Source organism: Astatotilapia calliptera, chromosome 3, assembly GCF_900246225.1.
Source record: "Astatotilapia calliptera chromosome 3, fAstCal1.2, whole genome shotgun sequence".
NCBI classification, from domain to species: domain Eukaryota; kingdom Metazoa; phylum Chordata; class Actinopteri; order Cichliformes; family Cichlidae; genus Astatotilapia; species Astatotilapia calliptera.
Genome location: NC_039304.1, coordinates 33,400,119 through 33,419,225, shown reverse-complemented (window position 1 = coordinate 33,419,225; position 19,107 = coordinate 33,400,119). Strand labels below are relative to the sequence as shown.

Here is a 19,107-nt window from a genome sequence, read left to right as displayed (position 1 = left end):
CCTTGGCTCCTTTCCAGCAGCCCCTCAACAGTCAACCCACTTTTCTTCATTGAAGCCCCCCAACCTCACTACTGAGCCATCTCTCTCCCTGCCATTTTGGAAAGCACAGAAGCAGGCACACCACAGGAAGAACGGGAAGTCCTGGCAGCCGGGACAAGGCAGATTTTCATGACACAGTGAGGTTACCAGCAGACTTCGGGAGATATGTCTTATCATGTGTGTGCGTCTGCCACGTGTAAAGTTTCCTGGAGATGGCGGAGCGCACAGACCCATATTACCCCTCCTGCAACTCAGCTAAAGAAGTACTGAAGCATTAATAAAGACAGCGAGCTACTGCAGTAAATGTGTCTATGATTAACCGTGCGGCTGCCAAAAATACACACCCAGCCTCTGCCACTTGTGTCAAATAACAAATCAAATGACTAATCGCCGACTCCTTCAATTATGTCATCATGGAAAATAGTTTTGGAAGTCAAGCCAAGAGTGGAGATGTACTCTCATCCTCTGGCATTTTAATCATTTTCAATAAGACAGAACTTCTAAAACACAAACAGCTTTCCCAGAGTGTGACAAAAAACAAAAAGCTGGATGTCTCCGGCTTTGGGGATTAGGGAAATGTGCTGTAACAGAGAGCTCAACAGAGCACATTATCCGTTTCTGAAAAGTGTGCGTAAAGCCCGTCCTCAGTTTCCTCTCCCTTTATTCCCTCATTGTTTGCTCTCCAAAAGTCTCTCAGCAACGCCTGTGTGTGCGTGGACTTGTGAGGAGCTCCCGGCCTAAAATACTTTCCCTTTTATCGCTCACGTTACTCAGCCTGCCCGCGGTCAAGACGCTAACTTTACTTTCCCCATTCGAAGTTCACTTCCTGCCTCTTCAAAGGTTTATCTAAGCAGTTATCAAAGAAATTGTCCTCACATCCTCTCTGATCACTCGTGTCTTTTAAATTCTCTCAGAGTCTGAGCTGTTGCTCAACTGCAATCATCCTCTGGGGAAGTGCAATTTAATAGAAAGGTGTGTGGTTGCATAGCTAGAAGATGACACACACAGTTTTGGATTTTCACAGTAAAAGGGGGATGTTGTGGTGACTGGCACCGAGTTTTGATCAAAGCTACATCGGTGACCTGTGACCTTCCAGTTCACAAGGTGATTGCGCGCCGTGTCACGTGTACACGCATTAATGCTGCCTGCTGCACAGCATGTAATGCCAATTTGCCACTGGAAACTTCCACTGCTCAGGTGTTTTGCTAGAGAGCAACAACAGCGAGGGAGGTATTTTTCCTACATTCCCGTCTGTTTCTCTGAGTTCTGACCCTACTCACGCTCTCTCCAGTCTAAATTAATTACGGTCACAAATTACAGAGGCTAAAAGGATCCCGATTATCTGAGACCATGCCTGTTCTCCCACTGCCCACTTGTTCACGCGCTCACTCAGTAGTGAAGCGCTGCAGACAGCTGTTGATGCATTTTGGACATCATTTAAATGAAGCCCTGCGATGTAATTACCCGCCGGATATTTCTAATTAGTTCTGTTGTTAAAACAGCTGCAGCTGCACTACAGTTGAAGCCATGGAAACCTCAGCAGTGCTATATCTAGATAAGTACACAGTGTAACTGACATATCCCTCTGTAACATTTAAGTCAAATCTGTGCACACAGATTTATTTGAAACCCAGTTTGTCTGAACTACACCCTGTTACGTAAGCATGATGGAAACCATAGATTCAACTGTGCTATTATGTTATAATCTTCAATACATTCACCTGAATAATGCCACCCCTCAAAGTTACAATCAGCATGGATACACAGATATATACACATACACAGCAGGAGCAATTCAATGCATTTAGGCATGTAGTTCAAACTGAGCATCACAATGGGAAAGAAAGATGATTTAAATGAGCCTGGTTGTTGGTTTGAGTACTTCAGAAACTGCTGATCTACTATCAGTAGGATTTACACAGAGTGGTTCAAAATCGAGACTATATCTAGTGGAGGAAGTGTTTTATCAGAGCCAGAAGTCAAACTGTTTTGTTTTTTTTTATAGGAAAGCAACAGTAACTGAAATAACCACTCGTTACAACCAAGGTACGCAGAAGAGCGTCTCTGAATGCATAAAACATCCAACCTGAAGCAGAAGACCGCACTGCGTGCCCTTTTTGTCAGCTAAGAACTGGCAACTGAGGCTACAGCTCTCACAGCCACACCAGAACTTGACAAGAGTGGAGACAGGCTTGTACCACCAGTTCAGGCGGTGTGGGGATATTAGGGCTGGGCCATATCATACCGTTCACGGTAATACCGGTGTATGTTGGGCAACGATAAGAAAATGAAATATCGCGATGGAATATGGGTAAAAAGCACATGCACAGTGCCTTTGTTTACATACGCACATGGCAGCGACGCAGAATGAGAAGAGCGAAAGTGGATCGTTGAATGAAACGGATGAACCAGAATTGGTTTGTAAAAATGCTGCAACTTCAGTGGTGTGGGACTGGTTTAGCTTTCGTCCGTCAGATACACAACAAAGCACTATTTTTGGTAGAGCATGCTAGCGGGCCGTCGTTATTACCGTGTTTTTTGGAAAATAAATCCTTTGATTTTTCTGAAAATCGACAGTGCCCCTTATAATCCCGTGTGCCTTATGTATGAACTCTGGTTGTGTTTACTGACCTCGAAACAGTTTTATGTACACGGCGCTCGCAAATCTGTCAAATGTTTCAGTACGACTTTGCTAAGCTACGGACCCGCAGCGCTTGATGGATTGTCGGAGCATTACAGCCATCGTAGTCAGGAGCCTCGCGGAGTGATATGTACTGTGCTTCAACATAATATTACAGTATTGTGTGTGTGTAACCTCTTTTTAAGTTTTGTGGATATTATACATGGTTATGCTGAGGATATGTCGGCCAGTTTCCACTGGAAATGCCTTCTGGTTAAACTGTCAGCAAGGAATTTGCATTTGCACTGCAAATTTTTTATATAACTTTAATGCACTTAAAAAAGCTGCTTGTGTAAGTGAAAATACATTGACGGGGGGTTTTTTTGACAGTTGAGGAGTTGTAAAGTATTTTGTCTCGTGTCAATTATATCGTCAGTTATATCGTTATCGCAAATTTTCAAATGTATATTGTGATAAATATTTTTGGTCATGTCGCCCTGCTCTAGGGGACATTTTCTTTGGGTCACCATGTGAGCATCGCTTACACTCCATAGCCTGTCTGAGTGTTGATGCCATCCCTTTATGACCACATCTTCTGACGGCTGCTTGCAGCAGGATAAAACACCATGTCACAAAGCTCAAATCATCTCAAACTGGTTTCTTGACCATGACCAATTAGATCGCTGTACTTAAATGGCCTCCAGAGCCACTAGATCCCAAAACATTCAGGACATGGTGGTGAAAGAGGTTCACATCATTAGATAGCCGTGTAGCCAAAATATCTACAGCAGCTGCGTGATGCTATCATGTCGATATGGAACAAAATCTCTGAGGAACATTTCCGGCACCTTGTTGAATCTATGCCACAAAGAATTACAGCAGTGCTGAAAGCAAAAGGAAGTCCAGCTGGTAATAGCAAGATGTAATGAAGTGTCCAGTGTTTATACATTTATAATAGGAGAGGAGCTCAGCAACTATTCTCAAAAGGGTAAGATAAATCACATTAGCTCCATATCTGCTCACAGCTCAGTCATTAGCCATGATTACAAGGACACTAATAACTGGAATAAAAGTCTGAATGATATAAAAATGCTTCATGTGAACACAATGACCTGATAACGCTCCTTTGGACCAAAATTTCCTTTCAATTGACACAGGTGGGTTATACCGACCTCAATCGAATCAGTGTGTATGGACAGGTACCTTATCCTTACTGCGAATGCCTGCTATATGTCAACACAACGACAACACAGCGTGGGTCCATTTGAAAAAGATAAATGACGCAAAAGGCAAACACACGAGACAGGAGAGAAACTGATGACTTCCTCTGTTCAAACCGTCGATGCATGTAAATACACAACATGATCGGACTGAAATTGCGCACAGGTAAACATGAATACTGACAGGAAAATGGAAAACAACGCTCTACATGCCAGTGACTCTACCTTTGCTTGTTTAAATCCATCCAACTACTTTTAGGTTTGTTAACATGTCCTAATTTGTGTAACAGCAGTTTAGCATAGCAGATTAATCTCAAAGCATGCTTAAGGTGTCTGTATACGTCAAACAAGCCTCGCACTTAGGGGACAACCTGTTAAAGATAGAGTTGCTGTCAGGTTAACATGTGAAACGTGGTGGAAATAACAACTTTGTCTTTTACACGTTGTTTACTTCATGGTTAACCGCCACTAGCAGTTTCAGCACAGCAGCTTGTTTACCAGTTCTGACTTTAGAAAACTAGTATTACCACCTTGAGCTCTGTGGTATGCCAAACATTAGTTAAGTCCACCTCCATCGAGACTTAACACAAATGTAGTGATGAAAGGAAGGAAGCCAGCAGATGGGCAAGTCTGGACAGTATGATGTCACTGTGCACAGTAGTTTTGGAGTTACAACCAAAACAAAAGAAAGAAAAAAAGATGTTTTGTTGGATCGCAGTGACCTTTGACTGCCATATTCTAATCAGTGCATCCTTGAGTCCAAGTGAACTTTGCGCCCAGTTTATAGAAACTTCCTCAAACGGTTATCGGCTTCTTGGGAATGCCGGAGAGTGACGTGCGTACGGATGGGCAGTTAGAAAACACAGCGAACCCCGGCCAAGGCTGTCGTTAGCACATAAAAAGATAACACTGCTGAGCTGGTGAATCAGCTGGTGAAGATTGATTGAACAGAAAGTTGATCGTCCAGTCCCTGTAACAACACACAGTACGTGGCATTCCTGTGAATGCAGTTAGTACTGCAGGACTTTTAAGTGCATGTGGCCAAGCAATCCAAACACTTTTTATATAGTCAGAGGAGGTTTTATAACTTGAAGTGCAAGATATTTAAAATGTCAGCACTTGTTGTTTCAGCTCTAAGGAAAGTGAGAGAACACGAAGTACTGCCGGTGTGTAAGAAATCACTCCTGATTTGATCTGAATCAGGCTTCCTGAGAGGCTGCGGTGTGTGTTTGTACAAACGGGCTGCTTGAGACTGAAAACTGAAAGCCAGCTTGAAGCCACACCTGTGTGTGGCTGCATGCCAGTTAGCACAGGGAGTGTGTGGAGGTGCGTGTGTGTTTACCAGTGTGTGTGCGTGTGTGTGTAGCAACAGGAACGCGATGCTGCCGCCGCTGTTGCGGGAACAGGGCTGAATCACAGCGGAAAAGCCTGCTCCTCGTGCTCTCGTCTAATGGATTAGATCCTCCAAAGTTCCGCAAACAGAGCGATCTGATCCAGCGGGACTTTCGCTCAGATTTTTCACACGGCAGCCCTGATTGCACCGCAGCCCTAATCCTTAGCAACGCGTCTTGCATAAACTCCACATTTCTCCCAGCCTCCCCACAGCGCATTCTTTCTACCGCTTCACTCTGCGGTCGAGAAAGAAAAAAAACAGGTATTGCTCAACAGACAAGCAGAACAGGCTCTGTGCTGCGCTGGAGCCACGAACTCCTCGTACACTCACGCCGCCACAGACTAAAACCACCAAAACACGAACGCACCGCCACATCTCAGAGTGTCCCGACCTCTTTCTACACATTAACCACATAAAGGAAGGAGTCTGGATTAGAGCGCTGGAATAAGGAGGAGGGAAAATTAGGACATCTTCCATTCAAAACTGGCCTAAATAAATATCAAGAAGTCGATTTCTGCTATTATTTTCAAATAAAAGGCTAAAAGATAAGTGCTGTTAATGAAGGAGTTCCACAGAAGGATAACTGATCGATAAATTGAATGGGATACATTTCATTATTAACATAGTGTACACAGTGCTGTGTACAAATCAGTTACTCTTTGTTAGAATTCCAGAAGGGTTTTATGACAAATTAAAGGAAAAGTCACTGACAGTTTCTCCCAGGTCTCTGGAAATCTGCTGGAGCGTTCAAGCATCATTATTCCTGATGTTGGTCCAACACGTCTGTCCTAAATCTTCTACAGGTTCAAGTGTAACAAAATCCAGCTTGAGCTGCTTTCAGCTGCTCCTTTATTTACAAGCAGTCACCACAGATGGTAGCTCTACATGCCGGATCTGACTTTTTTTTAAATGCCCAATGTCCTTCCTGACATATCCCCAAAGGGATCAGTGTCCCCTCCCGGGATCAAACTGGGATATTTTGTTCATTAGTCAGGTAAATCACATCACTATAGAGCCACCAGTGGAACCCCGTAAAATCCAGCATTTTAAAAAAAAATACTTAAATTACTTTCAAAACATTTAGATATTCAGAAGTGTCTAGATCACGTTCCCACGTCACTCCCTTAGAGGAGAATTTGAAAGATTTGCAAATAAACACTTAGAAAAAAAATTAATCGCAAATTATTTCGAACCAGAATGATTTCACAGCCAGAGGATGAACCCAATATCAAAATTTAGGTACTTTAATTCGTTTTGACCGGCCACCCATCACCAAGAAATGCAATTTGTCTCTAGATGGACGCACTCTAAAATGAACTAGGCTGCAGAGCTTAAATGAATGTGTCTACTTGCTGAAGTCATGAGGGCTTGAAAATGCAGGCAAACTTCAACCCATCCCTATGTACTTCAAGGGCTTGTAACTCGGGTTTCATAGCTTGAAGATAACATTGTGCATAGGTTCATTAATCATCCTAAAGTTGCTTCGCAAAAACATTCAGCTGGTCCCGAGAGGCTCGTGTGGAAGTGACATTTAAAGCACGCGCGTGCTGCAAATGGTCAATAGTAAGCATGCGGTGCACCTCTGTGGCAGCATTTGAATTAGTCTTTCCTCCCAATGCACATTCGGGTTTTGCCTTTGATCTGTCGCCCACCTGCACACACCACTCCAAAATATAATTACTTCTCCATTAAGGATGAATGTGCTAGCTTCACAGTTAGCAATTTTGTGCTAGTTTTCATTTGAATGATCTCTCTCATCAACTCCTTATTTTATGATGCTCAGAAATTACCCTGAAAAACATGTTATGGTTTTTGTTTATATTGTACTGAAAATACAAGACGGTTCTTTGTTTCTAAGTTTGGAATCGAGGGTTTGAATCGGGCATTTTTACCCATACCTCCTTAATTCCAACGTCCTGCAGACATGGGATACGTTACATGCTTTACCTAGAGGGCACTTTTACAAACAACACATCAAACTAAAGGTCGTTTAATAGGCAGAATTTTTTTAATATTTATAATATTTATCAGATTGAATGAATGGGCAGTAAAAAGAGCAAACTCCTTTCTTTTAAATCAGTTATTTTCAAATGAATGGCCTTGTTGGAAGGGCTTTTTGGCCCTTGTGATGCATAATTATTTCACCGCGCTCGCGAGATGCCACTGCATTTTAGTTATGGATGCTTTGAAAGTTTACACTACATTAAAAATAACTGCAACCTCTTTAGTTTTATAGAGAGCTGGCCAGCACCCTATGCCGAGCCTGATTTGGCCTGTGAGCCGCAAGTTGAGTATCACTATTACAGACCTCTTATGAATTACAGGGAAGTTAATAAATAGTGAAAATAACACGTTTGTTTTTTAATTATTTCCCCATGATTTCATTCTGCTAACACAAACAAGGTAGCTGAGGCAATCGTTTAAATACTGAGAGTTTAGAAGATGTCAGCAGTATTTCTGAGTGTCACACTGATGTAAGATGTACAGATTCACAGATCTAACACTTTATTTCCTCAGAGGTTTTTCCCACTAAAAGCCGGGTGAAGAGAAGATAAACAGAAGAAGAGGCTGAAAGTCTCCCCGGAGGACGGCAACAATGGCTCTCCGGTGGTCCCACTCTCCTCTCCGGGTGAGTTAGATCACTAACACGCGGTCTAGACTGGTGAGTCACAGCAGGCTGAGTTAGCTGATCACTGAGGCCAGTTCAGTAAGACTTAATCGCCACACAGTGAGCTTCACTGGAGTGTGACAAGGGCACGAACTCTATGGATAGAAAGGCCACTGAACACAGACACACACACAGGCACGGGGACGGGGAGGTGAAAGAGTGTGTGCGTGATATAACACTTTTACAATACTTCATAACTGAAAGTAAGACAGCTGAGATTCACTCTGGAGCCAGTCGGAGCGCTCGCCCTGAACTGATGCTTCACAGATTGAGTAAAGTGCACCAACCAGTTCCCACCAACAATGCAGTCATAGATGAAAATCACTTCACCTGTGACTAAAGGCTTTGTGTGTGTGTGTGTGTGTGTGTGTGTGTGTGTGTGTGTGTGTGTGTGTGTGTGTGTGTGTGTGTGTGTGTGTGTGTGTGTGTGTGTGTGTGTGAGTGAGAGAGAGAGAGCAGCTAATAAAACAGACAGTTGTTTGTACTTACATTAGTCATTTTTGTTCTGAGGCTGACATGAATGAAAAACCCCAAAGGGGGCTCTTTCTTTATTTTGTGCACATCAATGAAAGCCAACAGCTGCATGTCAATAAAGTGAGCACTGCAGAATAAATTGTTATTGAGTTCAGATTCATTTTTGCCATTAGCATGTGCCAATAAAACTGCTTTTAAAAGCAGCTGGCTGGGGGTTATTGATCTCCCCAAATACACCTAAAATCGATCTATAAAGGGTCATATGCACCCATTAATCTGCACTATCAATCATTTTCTCAGTTAACAAACTAAATAGCCCAAGTACAGACTGACCATCAGATCAAGCATTAAATATATATATTATTTAATATTATAAATTATTATTATCCCCCCAAAACCTATAATAAAATGAAAAACAAGCAAAAATATGATTTGCAGCTCGTTTGCACCTTCCAGTTAGCTCTTGTTTTACTGGCATGTACTCAAGCTCCAAGTGTGACAAGTGGCCCCTCTATCGCACAATGTCTCCCTTTTAGAGCCAGGAGTGAATAATTGACATCGTCATGATCCTTGGCCCACAATGCACTGCCTGTTTAGACTTGTGTCAAGCCAGCCTCCAATTCGAGACTTGCAGTCAAGCCAGCCTCCAGTTGATTTTACGTTCCCTGTGTATTCAAAGTATTACGGGAATGGATGTGGAAACCGGATTTCAAAATAAAAGCCAACTTCGAGTGAATTAACAGATATGTTAAGAACATAATAACATATAATTTAGGCTTTTTTTTTTTTTTTTTAGAAACTCTAATGTTACATCTACATGACACAGCCTTGTACCCTAAATGTGCCCTGTCACTATCAAGGCCATCTTATTTTGGATTTCAAAGTAAAAGCCCTGTGAATCTTCATTTTTGAACTACTCTTTCAATGAATTCATAATGCTCTTAAAAGCAAAAGTCGTATTTCCAAATACTATTTGAACTTTGTATCAACACTTTCCAACCGCAGTCTTTTTCACAGTGATACCATATCAAATAAATTCTTTCTGATTTTGCTTTTCATAGTAATGGCCCTTTGAAATTGCCGATATTTGACTTAATCTCCTAACGATTCAAAATGCTCTAAAATGAAAAATTCTTGTTTCCACAGGGTAATTCCACTTTAGATCAACAGTATACAACCCCGCAGTGATACCATATCAATATCAAGTCATTCTGATTTTGCTTTAAAAAAAAAGGCTTTTCAAATTGTCCATAATTGACCTACCTTTCAGTGATTTCAAAATGCTCTAAAATGGAAAATTCCTGTTTCCACAGGGTAATTCCACTTTAGATCAACAGTATACAACCTCACGATGTTACCATATCAATATCAAGACATTCTGATTTTGCTTTCAAAAATAAAAGCCCTTTCAAATTGTCCATAATTGACCTAACTTTCAGTGATTTCAAAATGCTCTAAAATGAAAAATTCCTGTTTCCACAGGGTAATTCCACCTTAGATCAACAGTATACAACCCCACAGTGACACCATATCAATATCAAGTCATTCTGATTATGCCTTCCAAAATAAAAGACTTTTCAAATTGTCCATAGTTGACCTACCTTTCAGTGATTTCAAAATGCTCTAAAATGGAAAATTCCTGTTTCCACAGGGTAATTCCACTTTAGATCAATAGTATACAACCTCACAGTGATACCATATCAATATCAAGTCATTCTGATTTTGCTTTCAAAAATAAAAGCCCTTTCAAATTGTCCACAATTGACCTAACTTTCAGTGATTTCAAAATGCTCTTAAATAGAATTTTGCTGTTTCCACAGGGTAATTCCACTTTAGATCAACAGTATACAACCCCACAGTGATACCATATCAATATCAAGTCATTCTGATTTTGCTTTTCATAGTAATGGCCCTTTGAAATTGCCGATATTTGACTTAATCTTCTAACGATTCAAAATGCTCTAAAATGAAAAATTCTTGTTTCCACAGGGTAATTCCACCTTAGATCAACAGTATACAACCCCACAGTGATACCATATCAATATCAAGTCATTCTGATTTTGTTTTCAAAAATAAAAGCCCTTTCAAATTGTCCACAATTGACCTAACTTTCAGTGATTTCAAAATGCTCTAAAATGGAAAATTCCTGTTTCCACAGGATAATTCCACTCTGTATTTACAGTATACAGCCCCACAGTGATACCATATCAATATCAAGTCATTCTGATTATGCCTTCCAAAATAAAAGCCTTTTCAAATTGTCCATAATTGACCTAACTTTCAGTGATTTCAAAATGCTCTAAAAAGGAAAATTCCTGTTTCCACAGGGTAATTCCACCTTAGATCAACAGTATACAACCCCACAGTGACACCATATCAATATCAAGTCATTCTGATTATGCCTTCCAAAATAAAAGACTTTTCAAATTGTCCATAATTGACCTAACTTTCAGTGATTTCAAAATGCTCTAAAATGAAAAATTCTTGTTTCCACAGGGTAATTCCACCTTAGATCAACAGTATACAACCTCACAGTGATACCATATCAATATCAAGTCATTCTGATTTTGCTTTCAAAAATAAAAGCCCTTTCAAATTGTCCACAATTGACCTAACTTTCAGTGATTTCAAAATGCTCTAAAATGGAAAATTCCTGTTTCCACAGGATAATTCCACTCTGTATTTACAGTATACAGCCCCACAGTGATACCATATCAATATCAAGTCATTCTGATTATGCCTTCCAAAATAAAAGCCTTTTCAAATTGTCCATAATTGACCTAACTTTCAGTGATTTCAAAATGCTCTAAAAAGGAAAATTCCTGTTTCCACAGGGTAATTCCACCTTAGATCAACAGTATACAACCCCACAGTGACACCATATCAATATCAAGTCATTCTGATTATGCCTTCCAAAATAAAAGACTTTTCAAATTGTCCATAATTGACCTAACTTTCAGTGATTTCAAAATGCTCTAAAATGAAAAATTCTTGTTTCCACAGGGTAATTCCACCTTAGATCAACAGTATACAACCTCACAGTGATACCATATCAATATCAAGTCATTCTGATTTTGCTTTCAAAAATAAAAGCCCTTTCAAATTGTCCACAATTGACCTAACTTTCAGTGATTTCAAAATGCTCTAAAATGGAAAATTCCTGTTTCCACAGGATAATTCCACTCTGTATTTACAGTATACAGCCCCACAGTGATACCATATCAATATCAAGTCATTCTGATTTTGCTTTCAAAAATAAAAGCCCTTTCAAATTGTCCACAATTGACCTAACTTTCTGTGATTTCAAAATGCTCTAAAATGGAAAATTCCTGTTTCCACAGGGTAATTCCACTTTAGATCAACAGTATACAACCCCACAGTGATACCATATCAATATCAAGTCATTCTGATTATGCCTTCCAAAATAAATGCCCTTTCAAATTGAGCATATATACGACCTACTTTTTTAACGATTTCAAAATGTTCTTAAAAAGAATTTTGCTGTTTCCACAGGATAATTTCACTTTAGGTCAACAGTATACAACCTCACGATGTTACCATATCAATATCAAGTCATTCTGATTATGCCTTCCAAAATAAAAGACTTTTCAAATTGCCAAGATACGACCTACTCTTTTAAAGATTTCAAAATGCTCTAAAAGTGAAAATTGCTGTTTCCACAGGATAATTTCACTTTAGGTCAACAGTATACAACCTGACGATGTTACCACATCAATATCAAGTCATTCTGATTTTGCTTTCAAAAATAAAAGACTTTTCAAAATGCCCATATCTGACTTGATCCTGGAACAATTTCAAAATGCTCTAAAATGGAAAATTCCTGTTTCCACAGGGTAATTCCACCTTAGATCAACAGTATACAGCCCCACAGTGATACCATATCAATATCAAGTCATTCTGATTATGCCTTCCAAAATAAAAGACTTTTCAAATTGCCAAGATACGACCTACTCTTTTAAAGATTTCAAAATGCTCTAAAAGTGAAAATTGCTGTTTCCACAGGATAATTTCACTTTAGGTCAACAGTATACAACCTCACGATGTTACCATATCAATTTCAAGTAATTCTGATTATGCCTTCCAAAATAATGGCCTGTTGAAAATGCCCATAATTTACCTAACTTTCAGTGATTTCGGAATGCTCTAAAAAGGAAATTTTCTGTTTCCACAGAATAATTTCACTTTAAATCAACAGTATACAACCCCACAGAGATACGATGTTAAGATCAAGTCACTCTGATTTTGCCTTCCAAAATAAAAGTATTTTCAAATTGCCCATAGACGACCTACTCGTTTAACGATTTCAAAATGCTCTTAAATTGAAAGATGCTGTTTCCACAGGATAATTCCACTTTAGATCAACAGTATCCAACCCGACAGTAAAACCATGTAAATTTTATGTTGTTCTGATTTCGCCTTTCAAATTAATGGCCCGTCGAATTTGTCCATATGTGATATACTCTTTCAATTATTTCAGAATGTTTTAAAAATGAAAATTGCTGTTTCAACACATATTGGGTTTTCATTTTGAAAAGCAAAATCAGACTCAATTGATTATGACAGAATTGAATCATAAAGATGATGTAAAAGGAAGCTGAAATTGCCACTAGGTTGTAATTGATAGTACGTTTATATTTTAAGTCTGTGGAAAGATGTCATTCTAAATAAAGAAATTACAAAACAGCTTGCAAACCAACCATGACATCTTTCCACAGACTTAAAATATAAACGTACTATCAATTACAACCTAGTGGCAATTTCAGCTTCCTTTTACATCATCTTTATGATTCAATTCTGTCATAATCAATTGAGTCTGATTTTGCTTTTCAAAATGAAAACCCAATATGTGTTGAAACAGCAATTTTCATTTTTAAAACATTCTGAAATAATTGAAAGAGTATATCACATATGGACAAATTCGACGGGCCATTAATTTGAAAGGCGAAATCAGAACAACATAAAATTTACATGGTTTTACTGTCGGGTTGGATACTGTTGATCTAAAGTGGAATTATCCTGTGGAAACAGCATCTTTCAATTTAAGAGCATTTTGAAATCGTTAAACGAGTAGGTCGTCTATGGGCAATTTGAAAAGTCTTTTATTTTGGAAGGCATAATCAGAATGACTTGATATTGATATGGTATCACTGTGGGGCTGTATACTGTTGATCTAAGGTGGAATTACCCTGTGGAAACAGGAATTTTCCATTTTAGAGCATTTTGAAATTGTTCCAGGATCAAGTCAGATATGGGCAGTTTGAAAATGCTTTTATTTTTGAAAGCAAAATCAGAATGACTTGAAATTGATATGGTAACATCGTGAGGTTGTATACTGTTGAACTAAAGTGAAATTATCCTGTGGAAACAGCAAAATTCTGTTTAAGAACATTTTGAAATCGTCAAAAAAGTAGGCCGTATATGTTCAATTTGAAAGGGCATTTATTTTGGAAGGCAAAATCAGAATGACTTGATATTGATATGGTATCACTGTGAGGTTGTATACTATTGATCTAAAGTGGAATTACCCTGTGGAAACAAGAATTTTTCATTTTAGAGCATTTTGAAATCACAGAAAGTTAGGTCAATTGTGGACAATTTGAAAGGGCTTTTATTTTTGAAAGCAAAATCAGAATGACTTGATATTGATATGGTATCACTGTGAGGTTGTATACTGTTGATCTAAGGTGGAATTACCCTGTGGAAACAGGAATTTTCCATTTTAGAGCATTTTGAAATCACTGAAAGTTAGGTCAATTGTGGACAATTTGAAAGGGCTTTTATTTTTGAAAACAAAATCAGAATGACTTGATATTGATATGGTATCACTGTGGGGCTGTATACTGTTGATCTAAGGTGGAATTACCCTGTGGAAACAGGAATTTTCCATTTTAGAGCATTTTGAAATTGTTCCAGGATCAAGTCAGATATGGGCAGTTTGAAAATGCTTTTATTTTTGAAAGCAAAATCAGAATGACTTGAAATTGATATGGTAACATCGTGAGGTTGTATACTGTTGAACTAAAGTGAAATTATCCTGTGGAAACAGCAAAATTCTGTTTAAGAACATTTTGAAATCGTCAAAAAAGTAGGCCGTATATGTTCAATTTGAAAGGGCATTTATTTTGGAAGGCAAAATCAGAATGACTTGATATTGATATGGTATCACTGTGAGGTTGTATACTATTGATCTAAAGTGGAATTACCCTGTGGAAACAAGAATTTTTCATTTTAGAGCATTTTGAAATCACAGAAAGTTAGGTCAATTGTGGACAATTTGAAAGGGCTTTTATTTTTGAAAGCAAAATCAGAATGACTTGATATTGATATGGTATCACTGTGAGGTTGTATACTGTTGATCTAAGGTGGAATTACCCTGTGGAAACAAGAATTTTTCATTTTAGAGCATTTTGAATCGTTAGGAGATTAAGTCAAATATCGGCAATTTCAAAGGGCCATTACTATGAAAAGCAAAATCAGAATGACTTGATATTGATATGGTATCACTGTGGGGTTGTATACTGTTGATCTAAAGTGGAATTACCCTGTGGAAACAGGAATTTTCCATTTTAGAGCATTTTGAAATCACTGAAAGGTAGGTCAATTATGGACAATTTGAAAAGGCTTTTATTTTTGAAAGCAAAATCAGAATGACTTGATATTGATATGGTATCACCGTGGGGTTGTATACTGTTGATCTAAAGTGGAATTACCCTGTGGAAACAGGAATTTTCCATTTTAGAGCATTTTGAAATCACTGAAAGGTAGGTCAACTATGGACAATTTGAAAGGGCTTTTATTTTTGAAAGCAAAATCAGAATGTCTTGATATTGATATGGTAACATCGTGAGGTTGTATACTGTTGATCTAAAGTGGAATTACCCTGTGGAAACAGGAATTTTCCATTTTAGAGCATTTTGAAATCACTGAAAGGTAGGTCAATTATGGACAATTTGAAAAGGCTTTTATTTTTGAAAGCAAAATCAGAATGTCTTGATATTGATATGGTATCACTGTGAGGTTGTATACTGTTGATCTAAAGTGGAATTACCCTGTGGAAACAAGAATTTTTCATTTTAGAGCATTTTGAATCGTTAGAAGATTAAGTCAAATATCGGCAATTTCAAAGGGCCATTACTATGAAAAGCAAAATCAGAATGACTTGATATTGATATGGTATCACTGTGGGGTTGTATACTGTTGATCTAAAGTGGAATTACCCTGTGGAAACAGCAAAATTCTATTTAAGAGCATTTTGAAATCACTGAAAGTTAGGTCAATTGTGGACAATTTGAAAAGGCTTTTATTTTGGAAGGCATAATCAGAATGACTTGATATTGATATGGTATCACTGTGAGGTTGTATACTGTTGATCTAAGGTGGAATTATCCTGTGGAAACAGGAATTTTCCATTTTAGAGCATTTTGAAATCACTGAAAGTTAGGTCAATTGTGGACAATTTGAAAAGGCTTTTATTTTGGAAGGCATAATCAGAATGACTTGATATTGATATGGTGTCACTGTGGGGTTGTATACTGTTGATCTAAGGTGGAATTACCCTGTGGAAACAAGAATTTTTCATTTTAGAGCATTTTGAATCGTTAGAAGATTAAGTCAAATATCGGCAATTTCAAAGGGCCATTACTATGAAAAGCAAAATCAGAAAGAATTTATTTGATATGGTATTACTGTGAAAAAGACTGCGGTTGGAAAGTGTTGATACAAAGTTCAAATAGTATTTGGAAATACGACTTTTGCTTTTAAGAGCATTATGAATTCATTGAAAGAGTAGTTCAAAAATGAAGATTCACAGGGCTTTTACTTTGAAATCCAAAATAAGATGGCCTTGACAGGGCACAATTAGGGTACAAGGCTGTGTCATGTAGATGTAACATTAGAGTTTCTAAAAAAAAAAAAAGCCTAAATTATATGTTATTATGTTCTTAACATATCTGTTAATTCACTCGAAGTTGGCTTTTATTTTGAAATCTGGTTTCCACATCCATTCCCGTAATACTTTGAATACACAGGGAACGTAAAATCAACTGGAGGCTGGCTTGACTGCAAGTCTCGAATTGGAGGCTGGCTTGACACCAGTCTGTTTAGTGTCTTGTTTTTGTTTGTGTTTACAGCAAAGCCACGAACCGTCCGCCTGCAGTGCACAAGTCAGTTGTGTCGCAAAGCTGTAAAGCAGGTTCTCATATTTCTTACCTGAGTCTCTGCTCTGTGTTTATTTGAGCAAGTCAACGTGTTACAAGATTGGAGATATTTGTTTATTTAGTTTTTGAATCTTTTTTTTAATTATTATTATTTTGGTCCAAACTGTAAATCTAAAGCGAGGCTGTTTTGTGACAGGTGTGATTTTTCCTCATAAGCAGCCCTTCATAAATCCCAGGAGAGCAGAGAGGACCCGGCTGAGGAGTCACGGAGGAATGTAGTCCTCCGGACCAGAAAAAAACCTCCAGCATTTCCTAAAATTACAGCCAGCACACTCCAGTGCCATCTCCCCGAAGCTCCGTGGGTCTATTTTGCCGACGGCGGAGGCATTATTGACAGGGGGAAAGCGCTGAAAGTTACCCACCTTCTCTGCCTGAAGCGCCCGTCACTCCGAGCAGTACGGCCCCGACAAACAGCAAACTTCTCGCCGCCTCCATCTGCGCAGACCCGGCGCTTCTAGTCCATCTGGGGGAAACAGAGATTAAGTTTTTGCATCTCATTTAGAGCTAACTGTCGTTTCTGGCACCGTGTGGAGTTGTTGTTCGTGTCCGAATCTCAGTTACTTCCTCCCATGAATTCCCTGCCTGTTGGTAGTAAGCGCGTAACAGGAGCGCAGGCGCGCTCCCGTGGCGTAAAGGCCTGAACGGGGAGTGGCAGGTTCAGTCAACCCGCCCTCACTCCGGTCTGACTTATTTAACCTATAACACGTTTCATTCTAATTATGCCTAAAAATGACCTTCAAACTTTAATTGCGCTTATTTCTCCCCAGAGGGCTCAAGTGGATCAAACTGTAAAATATGGAGGAACAATTAAAGCAATTTAACCATTTACCCCGCTCATGCATAATCTGTGAATATGCTACCACCTTTTTTTAAAATGTCAGTATCCCTTACTATCGCTTGCAAGTAAAGGGGAAAGTCAAATTGGTTATATGCAGGGGCGTTTCCGGGATTTTTTACAGTAGGGTGCCACAGAGGGGTGGGGGTCCGCATATAGGGTGTATCCAAAAAAGAATAACAAAAAAAAAATCTTCTGATTTCAAAGTGTTTTAATTCCACAGTCCTTCACTGGAAACAGTCGAAACCTGTACTGTTAGAAGAAGTGGATTTGTGAGTTTTGCACGGTTGTCGGTGGGTAGCAAAACAACAGAAGTGACTCCAGACATGCCCGCAAAAGTATGGGACGAGTTTGACTTTCGTATGAACATGTGCCGTGCATCCAGAAGAGGACGCATTAAACACTTGTGAACATTGTAAGTTTTGTTATGTTAAACTTTATTTTCAGTAATGTATTTAAAAAAAAAATACCACAAACATCTGTGTCCATTGCTTAAAAAAATACCTAGCCTTTTGGAATCGGATGATTTCTTTAGATGCACCCTATGTTTATGAGAAGCAAAATCTGGGCTCTCAAAAAGTATTCTTGACCCTCAAATATGAAGCGTTAATTTTGAATAAAATGCACTTGAAATATGTAAACTCAAAGGTTTATTTATTCAAATAATTAACCATTAAGGAAAGTATGCTTGGTATAAGCTGACCACATACCAATCAAATAAGTTTCATTCACCAGATTGCATTAAATGTTTTACATTGTACATTTACATGTAATCAAATTACTCAAAGTTAGCATTTTGGGGGTAAATCTTTTTTGAATAGAGCATTGACTTTGAAAAGTCTGGCTGTGATTTTCAGTCCCTGAACCCTATTACGACTGTATAACGTGAAAAGTGGTGCTTTACAAGAGTTTAAACATAATTTTCTGTTGGTCGATTATTTTGGAAAGTTAAAAACATTAATTTGATTATGTAAACGTAGTAATAATTGTTAAGTAACTTAGTAATGCAACGGCTGTATAACCATCATACATTTAAAGCGCCTCCAGTAAACATGCAGATTATGTAGAATGCATTTTCAGATTCATACACATTATAAAATTAAAAATTAGATCATAATTATTTACTAATTGATGTAAATATCACTGTTGCACCTCAGGATGATTTTAATTACGGATATATTTCTGGGAAGCTTGTTATGATAAGCAGGTTGTGGATGGAGGCAGGACTCTGAGGCAGGCAGATTTAAAACAGAAAATTACCTTTATTAAAGGTAAAGAAAAGTCCAAAACACATTCCAGAAGTCCACGAGGAGAACATAAATAACAGAGGAATAACAGGAGAAACTAAATCCGACTGGAAACAGCCTGGAAACACAAGGGGATAACAAACAGACAATTTAACAATGAACAAAGGAAATACAGGAATATAAATACTCACACACTGAGTGCTAATCAAGGGAAGTGAACACTACTGGAAGAAATCTAGGAACAAGTAAACAGAATCTATGAAACTAAGAAAATAGCAATTACAGACTAGACACACATTTACACAGCAAATTAACATAAATGAACACCGGAGAAAATAAACTAAGGCACAAGGAATGAGATATAAAAAAATAAA

The 19,107-nt window shown here is 38.5% G+C and overlaps 1 protein-coding gene across 2 annotated transcripts in view; it reads right to left on the bottom strand.

Annotated features, from left to right (window-relative positions):
- Positions 1 to 17,576, bottom strand: part of erbb2 (erb-b2 receptor tyrosine kinase 2) — a 35,729-nt gene extending 18,153 nt beyond the window's left edge. Inside the window, exon 1 of one of the 2 annotated variants that reach the window (XM_026163000.1) lies at positions 17,014 to 17,576. In XM_026163000.1, coding sequence (XP_026018785.1) covers positions 17,014 to 17,149 — 136 coding nt within the window. In that variant the 5' untranslated portion in view covers positions 17,150 to 17,576. The remainder of the gene's footprint in view (positions 1 to 17,013) is intronic. The other variant, XM_026163001.1, reaches the window with a different exon arrangement.
- Between the last annotated feature and the right edge of the window lie 1,531 nt (positions 17,577 to 19,107).